Source organism: Dipodomys merriami, unplaced genomic scaffold (genome assembly GCF_024711535.1).
Source record: "Dipodomys merriami isolate MVZ:Mamm:240054 unplaced genomic scaffold, mDipMer1.0.p SCAF_40, whole genome shotgun sequence".
NCBI classification, from domain to species: Eukaryota; Metazoa; Chordata; class Mammalia; order Rodentia; family Heteromyidae; genus Dipodomys; species Dipodomys merriami.
This window is the reverse complement of record NW_027205604.1, coordinates 9456107-9471245: the sequence shown is the minus strand read 5'-3', so window position 1 is coordinate 9471245 and position 15139 is coordinate 9456107. Positions and strand designations below refer to the sequence as shown.

The following is a 15139-nucleotide window of genomic DNA, read 5'->3' as shown; positions in this document are numbered from 1 at the left end:
AGATATTGTGCCTTTGGGTTTCATAGTTTTTCTTATGTCTTATGTCTATAGAAGATATGGAAAACCAAGAGTAAATTGTAAAGAAAGTAATAAGAAAGCCAGTGAGAGATTCAGATACTAAACCCAGATCAGATTTTTTTTTTTGAAAATACCATATAGAGGGGTTACAATTACATGGGCAAGATAATGAGTACATTTCTTATCAAGCATTGTTGCCTCCTCCTTTGTTTCCCCTTACCATCCCTTCCTTCCCATCCCCCCACCTCTCCCCCGCCCCCGGCCAAAGTTGTAAAGTTCGTTTTTCGACATAACGACTTGTACATCTCATTGCTGCAATGGGTCCACCTGTATCCCTATTTAAACAATTTGTTTTTTCCCTTCCCCTCCACAAATTATACCAACATCAAATACAGTGAAAGCAGGGGTTATACCATGGGGGAGGGACATACAAAGCAACAAAGAAATCATCTTATAAATGTTAGAAACGATCCCATGAAAGAAAAAACATTTGAATACTTATCTTGGGGTTCATTTCACCTAACATCAACTTATCTGACCTTATCTGCTTGCCAGATCAGATTTTTTAAAGCCTTAGATAGATACAACAGAGGAAAAAGGAATAGCTCTGTTAAATGTGAATTGTGTTCATCATGTCATATCTCTCTTATACTATGCCCAGGGAAGAAGACAGACCCATTTCTATTATTGCTTATGAAATGTAGCAAGACAAACCCCATATGTAGTAATAACTTTTGACTATTTTATAAAAACAATATCAGATGTTTTGGCACCAAAAAAATTAAATCATAGTACATCTGGTCAAAAAATGGAAAAAGCTCACTTTCCAGAAGCATCATGTTGACATTTTTAGGATTTGAATATCATCCTAGTGTGATTTTTTTTTTTTCTTTTCCTTTGCTTGCTTGGGGAGTGGAGACTCAAGAGAAAACGCAGTGAACAGGTTTGTGGCTGCTGTGGCAGAGGTGGTGGTGAGCATTGTAATGTAGCCACCTCAGGAAGAACATTCTTATCCTAGTTCAGTGAGATGCCATTATTCTTGGCCTTGGGGCTTCATTCATAAATATTACTTGCGAGTTTTCAAACCTACATTCGTTTTCTGAGACTGCCATAGTCCAATCTCCCACATACGGAGTCACGAAGCCCAATCTCAATGTGTCACCCAGAGCCACTGTCCCTCTGGATGCTCAGGAAACACCTGTCCCAGGTTTCTCTCCTACTCTGGAAAGCCTCTGCACTGAGGAACCCTCTTTCTCTCTGTGTTTTGAGTGGTGTTCTCCTTATATGTACATCTCTGTATGCAAGTTTCTCCTATTTATTAGGCCAGAAGTCCCAGCATGACTGCATGTCAATTCAACCAATCATATCTGCCATGCCCTAACTTCCAAATAAGGCTGCAGTCATAGGTCCTAGGAAGTAGGATTTGAATGCAGGAAATTTTCAAGGATTCATTGCAAGCATAACAGAGCCTTGGTAGGCAATAGATTAACAATGAAGGTTATTTCCACTGTGGTCTTTTCTCCAGTCCTATTTCCTATTCTTTTAATTTTATTTTATTGTCAGGATGATGTACAGAGGGGTTAAAGTTACATTTCTTGTTAAACTTGTTACTAACTCCCTCATTTTTCTCCCAATTTCCCTCCCTCCTATTCCCCCCCCCCCAAGTTGTACTGTTCATTTCCAACATATTGTCTTGTGAGTATCGCTGTTGCATTGGTTCACCCTTTGTCTCACCATTTTGTTATTCTCCTTCCCTTTCCCAAATTAGATATTCTTAATTTTATTTTGCCAACTTTGGCGCTTGAATTCAGAGCCTGGTCACTGTCTTTGAGCTTTTTTGTTCAAGGCTTGCACTCAACTACTCAAGCCACAGTTCCACTTCTGGCTTTTACTTTTTGGAAGTTTGGGAAAGGCCTAAACTAAACTCAAAGCCCTACATATGAGAAACTGAACTGCCACATTTAGGCATCCCTTAGTACCTGAGTTTTCTCCTGAAAGAGGTAAAGCATAAAATCAATCTATGGTACATTGAGGTAAGGGAGAAGAAACCTACATCAAAATCGACGTGGCCAGTAGACAGAACTTGGAGCTGGGAAGGTCTCAGATAGGACTGGAAACCTGGCAGTCATAAAAAAGATAATTGAGTATCACTATGACATGATCAAGAATTGGGTCATTTCAAATGGGGGGCAAGGGTCCTGATAATAATTTGGTCTTGCCTGGAAGTCGCATTAGACTGCCCCAGCAATGGGGAACAAAACATCCTCACTAGCAATACCCTAGCCACGTCTACAAATGACCTCTACCACTGTTTCTTCCCACACACCAGAGCACCAAATGGCATGTGTGCTCTGTTCTCCGCTCAGGGCATGCTGGAGCAGTCTCTAGAAGTATATAAACCACTTATCTGGAACCTGGAGCATACTTGTAAGCGCCTTTCATTGGATGAGCCCCTTGAACAATTACAATGGGAGGGAGGTGGGGAAGTATCAGAGGCATATTTTAGAAAGCAAATTGAATTCTCCTAGGTACTCTTCAAAAAGAGGACAAAAGGTATTTTCCTAACATGCAAAGGTGAAATGAGAATTCCAGTACTATTCTCCCCTAGAACTCAATGGCATAGGTCACATTAATGCAAAGAGGGCAAACACCATAGGCCAAAGATGTGGTCAACACTAGGCTGCTGCGAGATGAACGTCTTGTGCTATCTGTGTGATGTGAAATTCTGTCTTATTACCCTGCAATAGGGGAAATCAAAACAATGGCAAACCTTCACACACAACGCCTGTCCATCATCTCTGGGCTGTGTAGCAGGAGGACAGTGCAGCCAAAGCTGCCCTCGGAGGATATTAACTCTAAGCACCAATGGAGCACATTGAGAAGCAATTTCACTTCCAGAAGCACCAAGCCTTTTAAGTAGTTTAGGCTTTACTGTTCAGGTCCAGTTGCCAAAAAAGCAAATGAATTGCCAGGTTTCAAAGATACTTGTTTCTCCCTCTCTCTCCTCTCCCTCCCCCCCTCTCTCTCTCTCCTTCTCTCTCTCTCTCTCTCTCTCTCTCTCTCTCTCTCTCTCTCTCTCTCTCTCTCTCTCTCTCTCTCTCTTTCTCTCTCTCCCTCTCTCCCCTCTCTCTGTCTGTCTCTGTCTCTCTCCTCTCTCTCTCTTCTCTCTCCCCCTCTCTCTCCCCCCTCTCTCTCTCCTCTCTCTCTCTTCTCTCTTTCTTCTCTCTCTCCTCTCTCTCTGGCAATCAGAACTATCTCCTATCTCCTTGTTTCCCTTCTAATCAGCCCCTGTAGAAGGGCATGTCTGTGCAGTAACAATTTGAAATCAACAAAGCATCGTTTCCAGTGACCAGTTTGCCTCAATCTGCTTGCAGACTGTCCCTCGGGCTCCTATGGAGCTGGCTGTTCTTCAGAATGTCAGTGTGTGGAGAACACCCTGGAATGCAGCGCCAAAAATGGTACTTGCACCTGCAAACTGGTTACCAAGGCAACCGATGCCAGGAAGGTACAATCAGATGATGGCTTTCCATTCTCTGCTAATAATACCGAGCATTTGTGAAGCATCCTATGATCATTCATTAGTTAATCTACTGGTGTCCTCAGGAGGTGTGTGTGTGTGTGTGTACCTTATGAGCCCCCTAGGACAGGTGAGGAAACTGAGATCCACAGCAGTAAAGTGATTTAACCTTGCCTCTCCACCCTCTGCTGTTAGCAGGCCCCTTGCTAGCCAGAAAAAAAGTGAAGAAAGATCACATTGCAGAGAATCTTATCAAAAAAGGAGATCAATGCTGGACACTCACATTGTCCAACTGAGCTGATCAACCGAGGCTATCACTAGCTTCTAGAATGAAAGAATTGTTCTCTTTATGTCTAATAATTAATCATACAAACAAATTCAACTCAAAGAGATTTAACCAGGGGAAAAATTCCCTTTCTCAAATATCTCAATATTGCATTGGTTCTAAAGGAATTTATAAACAGAAAAGTTTATGGACAGTGTGTTTGTAATCATTAGTAACACATAGATTGAGGAGTTGTACATAAAATGTGGAAAGTGATATCCCAGTGTAAGTGGTTTGTGGGCTTATAGAATGTTCATTCACGCTTTCAAAAATCTTACATCAAATTTTCACTGAACCAAATCAGTACCACACTTCTTAACTCTGTAACCTGCAAGCTTTCCCTGAACATTTTGTTCCTGTTCCCATAGCATAGATCACCTTCCACCATACTCCATGCTCAAATTATTGCTATTTCTAACATGTGTCACCTGGCTCTTCCTTCTAGAAACTGAGCCGTGTGAGGAAAGGGTAGATGTCCGCTTTGTCACTCAAGGGTCCCAAGCTCCTAGGACAGTCTAGCTAGCATACAGATGGTGCTCAGTAAATGTTTCCTTGAATTAATATGTAGCTATACCCAGTTCCTTTTTATTTTTTATGCATTTTCTTACATTAGCATGTATTTTGCATTAAGCATTCACTACTGTCTTTCTTGGGGAAAATATCATAGTTTTTTTTTCTCTTTAGTACAAAACTCACAACATATAAAGTCACTATAACTGATGGTAAGTTAGCATACCTTTCGTTTCTATAGAAATCCAGAGCGCAATGGTGCTGCAAATCAGGGGGGAATAGTGGTTTTGAAAGAAAGTATATGGTTTAGGTTTATATACAGAGGCAGACGCTGGGATCGCACTTTGTTCTGGCCCCTCGGCTATCATCAGTGGCTCTATATCACAAAGCTTTTGTGGAGCTCAGTGAAAAACAATGCTGCTGCTCCTGGCTGTCTTGGCCAGGAGCTGTCTGGGCAAGGCTGCCCAGCCAGCTTCCTGTGAGGGCTCCTTGGGTAATGAACTGGACATTTGTAGGCCTTGTCTCATCCAGAACAAGAATTAACTCAGGCCCCACTCCAAAGGACTGGGAAACCTGGAGCTGACCCCTTATTCCTTTTCTTATTGGGGAAGCCATGCTCTGGAAGTCAATGCCCAAGAAGATGGCACCATCCACACACACCTGGGGAAATTTAATTGATCCAGGTGATGTTTTTCTAAAGCAGCTGCTGAACATACTTCATTGGAAAGTGCTTCTGAGATCCCCACTGTGAGTGAAAATGAGTTGAAAGTCTATGGAAATCAGCAAAATAGAGAGGTCACCATAATCTCTGGAAAACATATTATTTTTCAATCAGATAACTGTCCGATTCTGATATTTGTGTCTAACCACACAGTGAAATTATGAATCAAGACGGGAGCAGGTGAATGGGCTCACGGTGATTGGCAGTTGAAATCAAGGCAAGAAAGAGCGGCTGGAGAGCTTTGCCTGATGAAAATCAGGCCTGTTGTTTCCCTTCCTCCATTCCAAAAGAGTGAAGCAGCCCGAGTGCCACCAGAACCAGGCAGAGCCTTAAAAATCGCAACTCCAGACCTATGTCTAGATTACAGATGAACTACAAATTGTTTCAATAGTGTTAATGAACCATGTTCCCCATAATCAGCATTGGGTCTTATTTTAGCTTATCAGCAATGATGTCTAAGAATAAAAGAGGTAGGTTCTTTAGTCTGTGGGGAAATACATACATATAACATATTATTATATACATGTAATGTGTTATATGTATGATATATTATAACTAAATATATAATCTGTAAGGGGAAACATATATACATATATGTGTATATAGATATATGAAGAAACATCCCTTTTTGAAAAGCAATCAGTGCTTTTGACTGGTCTTGATTAGTTTGGATCCTGGACTGTTTCGGACCATGGCTACAGGCAGACTTCTGAAGGCAAAAGACCCTTAAGTACCTCTGAGGAGATCCATGTAACTCCGATACCAACATAAGAAAGATACCTTTTTATTAAAATAGCTCCATATCAGTAGTGCATACCTATAATCCCAGCAGTGTGAGAAGCAGAGGTAGAAGGATCATGGCCTAAGACAACTCAAGCAAAAAGTACAAGGTCCTGTTTGAAAAATGACTATAACAAGAGGACTGATGTATGACATAGAGAGGACACCTGCTTAGCAAGTTCAAAGCCCTGAATTCAAACCTCAGTATCTCTCTCTCTCTCTCTCTCACACACACACACACACACACACACACACACACACACACACACACACACACACACACACACACACACACACACACACCCCACAGAGGAGTTCTGTGCAAACATCTACTTTAATGTTGTACATTTCTAGGCCCAGGATAATGGAGTCAAAAGGTGCTGCATCTCTAGTCATAGAGTAAGTTGGGTGTAGGGGGAAGAGCATCAGAGGAGCAAGACAATCTGATTCAAATGCCATTTGCTACCTATTCACTTTGTGGTCCCAGGGAGTCACTTAATGTCTCTGAGCCTCATGTGAAAGTTGCTATAGGCATGTGTCTGTGCAAGCATGATCTCGTTTACATGCCCAGTTGGGCAAAAGCAGATATACACATTCTAGAACACATCATCATAATTCCATCATCTAGTCACTAAAGAATAGCTCTATTATCCTTTCCAGCCTGACTTGGTTTGAAGTTAAGTTTCTAGCATAGCTGTAGATTTACAAAAGGGTCACTATTTCCCCTGTATGAAACTAATGTTCTCCATCAGTTTCTAATCCTAGTGATTTTGATGGTGAAAGATATTCTGACATCTCTAATAAGGCTCAGGGCTATCCAAAGCATCCTCCCACCGCCCCCCCCGAACTTTTTTCTAGTTCAAAGGACATTCAACAAGGCAGTCTCTGGTTCCTCAGTACCGACCTGCCATACTGGGTCCATTCATAAAGTGCACCAGTTCTGAGCATAGCCATTCTAGCTCAGAAAAGAAGCAAAGACTGGGAGATGAGACTTCAGGAGGACCGCGTTGGGAGGGGCTGCTTCCTGAACCCCCCCCCCCACCTCTGGAGCTTCCTTTACAAATTACACCTCATTTTCATGTTTTGTGCTGTGCCACTGGCTCCAAAGATATATATCAAAATTGCTTCCATTGTTACTGCCTAGAAAAAAAAACAACCACAACATCACATTTTCACAAAAAGCTAACCACTGTATCCTTGTTTCTAAAGTGACAAGATAGAGCATCATGTTGATTTCTTCAGGGAATATTTTTGGAAGTGCTATAAATCCTCAGAGGCTGGGCTACTAGAATGTTTCTTTCTTTGCAGTTCAGGCACACACACACACACACACACACACACACACACACACACACACACACACACACAGAGGCACACAATTTGCCAGCTCACTTAGACAGCAGTAGAAATCTGGGAGCATCTTGAGCTTCATTATAAGTCTGAGCTGCTTTCTTTCTGTGTTTATTCTGCAAGCTTGCCTTGATGGTCTCTAGACATGAATACCGGCTCTCCTGTAGCCCTTGTGAAAGTGGAGGGTGGTATGACACCAATAAAAAGGGGGGACAGGGAACCTGTGACTACATTCCTGCTTGCACGGGAAACATCTGTACCCCGTATCAGAAAAAATCCTAGAGGGGGTCACGAAGGAAGATAAGACAGTCCAGAGATTCCCAAATTCTCACTGCTAAAACAACACACCGTTGTGCTGCAGTACATAATTCAACTGTCTATGGTTGGATAACAGAACAGTGATTTATCATCTCCTTGGAGTCTGGGTTTTGACGAGATGGATCAGGTGGCTATTTCAGTAAGTAGAGCAGTTGAGGCACACTAAACTTGGTTGGGCTGCTTTGTGGGGTGGCGTCTGTGGGTGGATAGTTTGGACTTTCTCCTAGAAAAACCATTTCAGTGCAGCATTCCAAGAAGCAAAACTATTAAAGTTCCCTAGTCCAGCCTCAGAATCCTTCCGACATCCAGTCCCCCATTGCTTCTATGTGGGTTGAAGCAAGTGATAAAGCAAGTCCGCTTTAAGAAAGGAGAAAGAGAGTCTATCTCCTGATTCAGAAAATCTCACTGCCAATGATCTGCAAGTTGGGAGATAAAATTGCAACCACTTTGGGAACCAATATACTAAAGTGTAATATTTAAAGTCATACTGAAAATCACTTTAAGAAATTCTGCACTGGAGTTATCATTCTTTTCAGGATGGGAGTAAAGTCTGCTAAAATGTGACTAGCTAAATTGAACCTGTTTCAAAGAGTCAATAAGACTATTTCCTTACCAAGGCCTCTGTGAATGTGATTCTTATCTGAATCTGTGTTAGTCCTGCCCACAACACTGCCTTCTCTGATCTTCCCATAGTAATAGGGTGGCTTAAGAGCTTGAGCAAGCCTATGGGCTGGATGATCCTGATGACATGTTTCACACTTGTCCAATAAAGACAGACAAGAGTCAGTAGATCTTGGATTATGATATGCTATCTTTTATGTATGGGGCAGGAGAGTCATCATTTTGTGTGTAGGGGGGGGTGCACATGCACATACGCGTGCATGTGTGCGTGCGCGTGCAATCCAGTACTGGAACTTGAACTCAGAGCCTAGGCACTGTCTCTGAGTGTTTTCTGCTCAAAGCAAGCACTCTACTAGTTGAGCCACAGCTCTACTCCCAATTGTTTGCTAGTTAATTGGAGATCAAAGTCTCATTGACATTCCTGCCCAGGCTGGCTTTGAATTGTGGCCCTCAGATCTTAGCCTCCTGAGTAGATAGGATTACAGGTGTGAGCCACTGATGTCCAGCTGATACCTGGCTATCATTTTACCAGTTGTGCACAAAGGTGTGAATTAGCCTGGAACCAGAATCATAAGTCATCAATATAAAAGACAGCCGCAGAATAATACTTAGCACTTTGCTAATCTGTGATCATTTGGGGAAACACATGGCTGCCCCTAAGGCTCACCCACAAGCAAAGGAGAGAGGACAAAGGTCTTTGCCTGACAGCTCTTCTGTTCGTGAGGCGATAGGTTCTGTTGCAGGGCTGTCACTCTAGCCCTGCTGACAATCATTTCAAATAGTTTAAATGTTTGCCCAAGCAGCAGCTACTATCCCTAACCCACTTGTTTGCTTAAAGAAAGGCAGGCTTAAAGGTAAGAATTTACATATTCAGAAGGTAGCTTCTTGCTATTTCCACAGTGAAGTGACATTTCCTCCTGTCTAACTCAACCTTAATGGAATAATTATTAAGCAGATAGTAATAAAGTTTATACTGTTCCAACTGTCAGGTTTTATAAATAGACAATTTAACAACAGTGAAGAAAAAGACAAACTGTTCCTGCCCTACCATATTATTTTTCGTATTTTTGTTACAGTTTACCCATTCTAAGATTTCAACTCCTATTATTTCACAATAGTCTTAAGACATTTTTTGGTGATGAGAAATATTCACTTAAATTTTGTTGTCAAGCCAAATCAGGTTCTATATTAAACTGAATAGGCAAAATAGATTCCCTCCTAATCCAGCTCCAGTTTGGTTTTACATTGTTATCTGATTTTACACATAGAAACACAAATTATAAAATCACCATAATAAGGTATTTAGGAAAAAATGAATGAGACTGAATGATAGGACTCAGAAAAATGCTTCACGCATGCTTCACAAAGAATGTGGCATTTTTAAAAAGGCTTGTATTTGAAGAGAGACATACAACATTTCTCTAAATATCTCGTTACACTGTTCACAGAATTTAAAAACCCAGTTGCTCTGCATAATGAACTGTGGAAGCATTTATATGCCGTATGAGATAATATGTTTTACAAAGAGGAGAAACCAAAAAAACTATTTTAAAGATATCAGTTTTATATAAATCTCATTGTTTGAACATTATAACTGAACATACTTAGGGAATTTTCTTTATAAGAAAGATTTTATTCCACTGTTAGAAACCCTTCTGGGTTTTGCTAAGTTGATTTATGAGCCTGTGTATGTCTGATGTGTGTGTGTATGATGTATGAGTGTGTGTGTTGTATGTACGGTATATGTATTGTATGTATGGTGTGTGTGTGTGTGTGTGTGTGTGTGTGTGTGTGTGTGTGTGTGTGTGTGTGTGTGTAGGGTATGTGTAGGGGGAAATCAGCTTTATGTGGTGGTAGTATAGTTTCAAAGGCTCTCATATCCTTGATAAGACAGTTTAGGGTATTTTTGATATATATTTTTTAATATTTATTTTTATTAACTGGTTTACAAAGGGATTTCAAATCAAGAAGTCAGTTTATACTGTATCTTGATCAATATCATCATTCTCCCCCACCTTTGCCCATTCCATCCCTACCCTGAAGTTAGGTAGCCCAATTTTTACATAATGTAAATTGAATACCCACCCTTCCTTCCTCCATTCATGTGATTCTCCCCACAGCTGCCACCCCAAACATGTTTTTCCTTCCTGGTATTTGTTTTGATGAATGAGACATCCATTGCTCAGAGGAGTTCTGTTTTTGGATTCTTCCCCTAAGGATTCTTCTCCCTTAGTTTGTGTGTAAATGCTTTGAGCCCTGTATATGTTACGATGCATGTTTATATTTAGATCTAGCTTCCCCATATGAGAGAAAACATATGCTGTCTGTCTCTCTGAGCTTGGCTTACTTCACTTAACATGATTTGTCCTAGGTCCATCCATTTTCCTGCAAGTGACATAATGCAGTCTTTGTAACGAATATGTAAAATTCCATTGTGTATAAGCATTTCCTTGATCCACTCATCCATTGTAGGGCCTCTGAGTTGTTTCCAAAACTTGGCTGTTGTGAATAGTACAGCAATGAACATGGATGTGCAAGCGTCTTCATGGTATCCTGGCTTCTGATGTTCTGGGCAGATGTTCAAGAGTGATATGGCCAGATCATTGTGAAGTTCTAAGTTTAGTTTTTTGAGGAACTTCCAAACCTCCTTCCAGAGTGGATGTACTAATTTACATTTCTACCAATAGTGTAATAAAGTTCCTTTTTTCCCCATTCTCCCCAGCATTTGTCATTTATTGTTCCTAGTCTCAATGTTAGTCAATCTTACAGGAATGGAAGGGAATCTCAATCTTGTTTCTTATTTCCTTTATGGCCAGGGATGTTGAGCATTTCCTTATGTGTTTATTGACCATTCTTGCTTCTTCTTCTGTGTGTGAGTCAGTATTGGGGTTTGAACTCAGGGCCTGGGCACTGTCTCTTAGCTTTATTCTCTAAGCTGGTGCTCTACCACTTAACCAAGCTCCACCTTTGGTGGTTAATTGGAGAAAGTCTCACAGACTTTCCTGCCTGGGCTGGCTTTGAATTGTGAACCTTAGACATCCTAAGCCTCCTGAGTTGCTAGGATGACAGGCTATGGGAGCTCCTTGTCGGTTTTCTTGCTATGTACCAGAAAAAGAAGTTCAATTTTTTTCCTAATTCTACCATTATTTCTTATCACAAAAGTACGAAGTAGGAACACCCTAAACATCCACCCATTGGACAAGACTCAAGGTAGGATTTCTGTTTTGGATAAACGTAAAATGTCAGGAGAATTGATATTAAATGCTATATGCCGAGAATGACTGAACTTTGTAAGGATGTGTATCTCAGGTAATATGTATGGAAATCTGTAGTAGTAAATGCAGCAATAGTAAATGGAAATTGTAAATTCATTCCAAATCATGAATACCTTAGATGAATATTTTTGTCTATTAAAGTCTTTGTAGCTCCCATTCTTGCAACTATACTACTCCCTTTTAATAATCTGAATGGCATGGGGAGGTGACATCAACTTTTGAGCAATCACTGTGTAAATATCTATCAGTGTAGGAGAGCCATCTATTCCCAAAGCCATGTGTGGTAGCTGTGACTTTCCCATTTGATGAAAATGTTCTTCCTTCCGTGTTGCTGAAGTACTAGCTATTAAATTTGAGGCCATTTTCTCCTTTTTGTCCTGATGGGAGTGTTGAGCTTGGTTCATCCATACTATCAAAACTTACAACAAACAAGCACCTCCAAACAAATACAATGATTTTTCCTCTGAATACTTCCTATCTTTTCCTTCAGAAACCACACTTTATATTTGTTAGTTATTTGGTGATCTTCATTTCGGAACTTTGCCTTGTTTTTCATAAATCTTAACAAAGTAGGTCTTTCTCTTCCATACTCATGAAAAGAGAGAATGAGGGGGAAAGATGAGGTAAAAAGGAAAATACTAATTCTGAAGACCGCCACGTTTGAAGCATGATTTGCTAAACCTTCATGAAAACATTCTGTTCACATCAGCTTTCCCTAGAAAGCTGGGGACGGTTGAACAACTGACACTCTGAAATACAAAACACCTAGTTGTATACTTTGCCCATTTCCACAATTTAGTATTCCCATCATAATAATGACCCACAAAATTCCTGAAGATTTAGTAATTGGCCATTCCAAGCTGTGTTTACTACTACAGATTTCCACATATATTACCTGATATCCACATTCTTACAAATTTCAGTCAATCTCTGCACACCTCTGATTTGTGAACATTGTGCTCAGAGTACAAAAAAAAAGTTTTTAAGCTTTCTTTTGTCTTTTGTGTATGTATGTGTTCCAGTCCTGAGACTTCCATTCAGGTGCTGGGTGCTGTCCCAGAGCTTTGTGTTCAAGGCTAGTGCTCTACCACCTGAGCCACACTCTACTCCTAGCTTTATGTTAGCTAATTAGACAGAAGAGTTTCCCCGATCTTACCTGCCTGGGCTGGCATGGAACAAACCACAACCCCCAGATTTCCGCCTCCTGAGTAGCTCTGATTCTAGGCCTGAACCACCAGCAGCTGGCTTCTTTTGCCTTTGGATATGATTTTTCATATGGCCATGTTACTGTTGGTTCAAAGCAGATGACCAGTTTGACTTAATGAACAGAGTCTCAATCAATGAAAATACTGTGTTGGTGTGTTGTATTCTAGAAACAAAAATCAATAGTTTGAGCTGATTCAAGATTCAAAAAGTGAAACAAAAAAAATTGCGTTACTTTATGTGAGAATATCCTTTTTTCTCAAGAATTTATTTAAATTCAGATTTGAAATGTGTTCATTTGTTCCCTTTAGCAGCATTTAAGCTGTTTTCCAACTTTTTCTACCACATATAACACAATCCCAGGGCTGCTTTTGGCTTTATAACACATCTTTACTTTTCCAAAAGAACAGTGTATGTAGGAATAGCACAAATATAAGCAACTGAAGAAAAAAAAATAATAACTTTCAAAGAACAATTAAAAGTTCCATAGCAGCAAACAGAAAGATGTGAGATGCATCCAAAATGCTAGGTCCTCTCCCGGAAGTGACTGCAAATCTGATTTTTAAAGTTGCAGTGAAATAAATTGTGTTTAAATAATACATCTCCCATCCTTTCCCACCGTGAGATGCATTTCGCTTACCAATCTGTTTCTCAGCAGGCGGTCCAACTCGAGAAAGTATCAGCAAAATGTCAGCTCCCGCAGAGAAGTGCGACAGAGGCGACTCTGAAGCACTGACAGGCCTTTCAAAAAGCTATTGTGCAAATTCGGTTTTAAAATAGTGATGTGGTGGAGGAGTGATGGGTATGTCATTACCAATGCGTCATCTCCCACCACTGGGAGGAGGGGGTGGTGGTGTGGAGCTGGTCTAAAACCATTAATTCATGAGGACCTGGACTTCCACAGACTTGTCTTCAGACCTGTGTGTATAAAACATTAATGTTCAAATTAATTTTCAGTTTTTTAAATAAACACCCCATTGAATGGGGCTTTGTCCATTCTCTTCTTGACTGGATGGTGTCCTTGTATAGGATTGAAAAATAAAATATAGCATATATAGGACTGGAAATAAAAATAGATCAAGCATGGTGGGTCACACCTGTAATCTCAGCTACATAGCAGGTCTTAGAAGGATTGAGATCCAAGTCAGCACAGGAAAATAAAATATTGTGAGACTTTATAAAATAGAATACCGAATTAACAACTGCAGCACACACACACAGCTAACACACACACACACACACACACACACACACACACACACAAGAACCAACTGAAAGAATGTAATTATTAATTCAGGACTAGATAATCAAATGAAATACCTACCATCCCTGTATATACTATGAAACAACATTTAATATTGACCTTATAACCACCTGCTTGTAAAACTGGGGGAAAATAGACATTCCTTCAAGAAGATTGCAAAGAACAGCGTAAGTCATCAGGAGTAAGATGATGAAGGCTGTTCTTTTAAGGGCCCACATTTCTAGGCTGCCAAAAGCATTGACAGACACAGCCAACAGCAGTGCTGGAATGCTGAGTATCCTACCAGTCCGTGCTCAATTTCTTGATGGAGGGCTGATGCTTCCTGTTTGTCTGTTTGCAGCACAGCCAACTTATTTTTACAGCCTAATCTGCTTCCTGCACCACAGCAGTAATGAGAGTTCTCAGTGGGACCTGACGCCAGCCAGGGTACCTGCCTGTCCAACTGGACGAACCTGATGACAGATGCTGAAAATCAGAAGCTGATTATAAATCCTGTTCTTCATCTACCATAAATAACAACCGGAGGATTTTTTTCCCAGCACTGTGCAGATGTTGAGTGGTCCCAGGCTTCTTTGTGTTTATTGGGCTCCCCAGTCTTAACTGTGTTTAAAATTCTCTTCATGTGTTGGTAAGCATAGTTGGCTATTTGCTGCCAGTAGTCCCTGATTACTCACGTTGATTGTTCCAGAGTTCTGAATTGGATATCTGGCAGAGCTCAGAATAAATTCTTATTTCTACAAAGTGAGTCATCCAGAAACTTCACCCTCTTGTACACACATCTTTCATGGAGACACAGATACAACCTTTTCATGAGTTTTTAGCTGTGCCCAGGGTCAACTGAAGCTTGCAATTTTTATCTACTTAAGACTGGGTGTTTATTTTTACTTATTTGGCCTGCATTTATTCTACTTTTATTTTTTTAACAAGGAAGAATGTTTAATTTTATTTTCCCTTTGTAATAGAATTCAGCAACAGAATACATAAGCAAGGGTTTGGGAGCAGATTGGCCACAAGTGACAATCAAGGAACTTTGAGATTCTCTTGTAGCCTCCATAAGTTACAGAGATGTCACAGGAAATGTCAAAATGAATGTCCAATGAATTTACGCTGAAAATTAAGCTCAGAAGCTTACAACTGTGTAGAAAGTGTAGATAGGAGTATTGTGGTCCTCTGAGGGCAGCCTTGGGGGAAAACGCAAAATCCTACCTGAAAAATAAAGAGCAAAAAGGACTAAGGT

General features: G+C 40.5%; 1 protein-coding gene across 1 annotated transcript in view; it reads left to right on the top strand.

The window, feature by feature from the left end:
- The window catches only part of LOC138806526 (EGF-like and EMI domain-containing protein 1), a 503918-nt gene extending 490500 nt beyond the window's left edge, over positions 1–13418 (top strand). Inside the window, 3 exon segments of the mRNA XM_069991959.1 lie at positions 3393–3491; positions 3494–3523; positions 13297–13418. Coding sequence (XP_069848060.1) covers positions 3393–3491; positions 3494–3523; positions 13297–13418 — 251 coding nt within the window.
- Positions 13419–15139: the final 1721 nt, after the last annotated feature.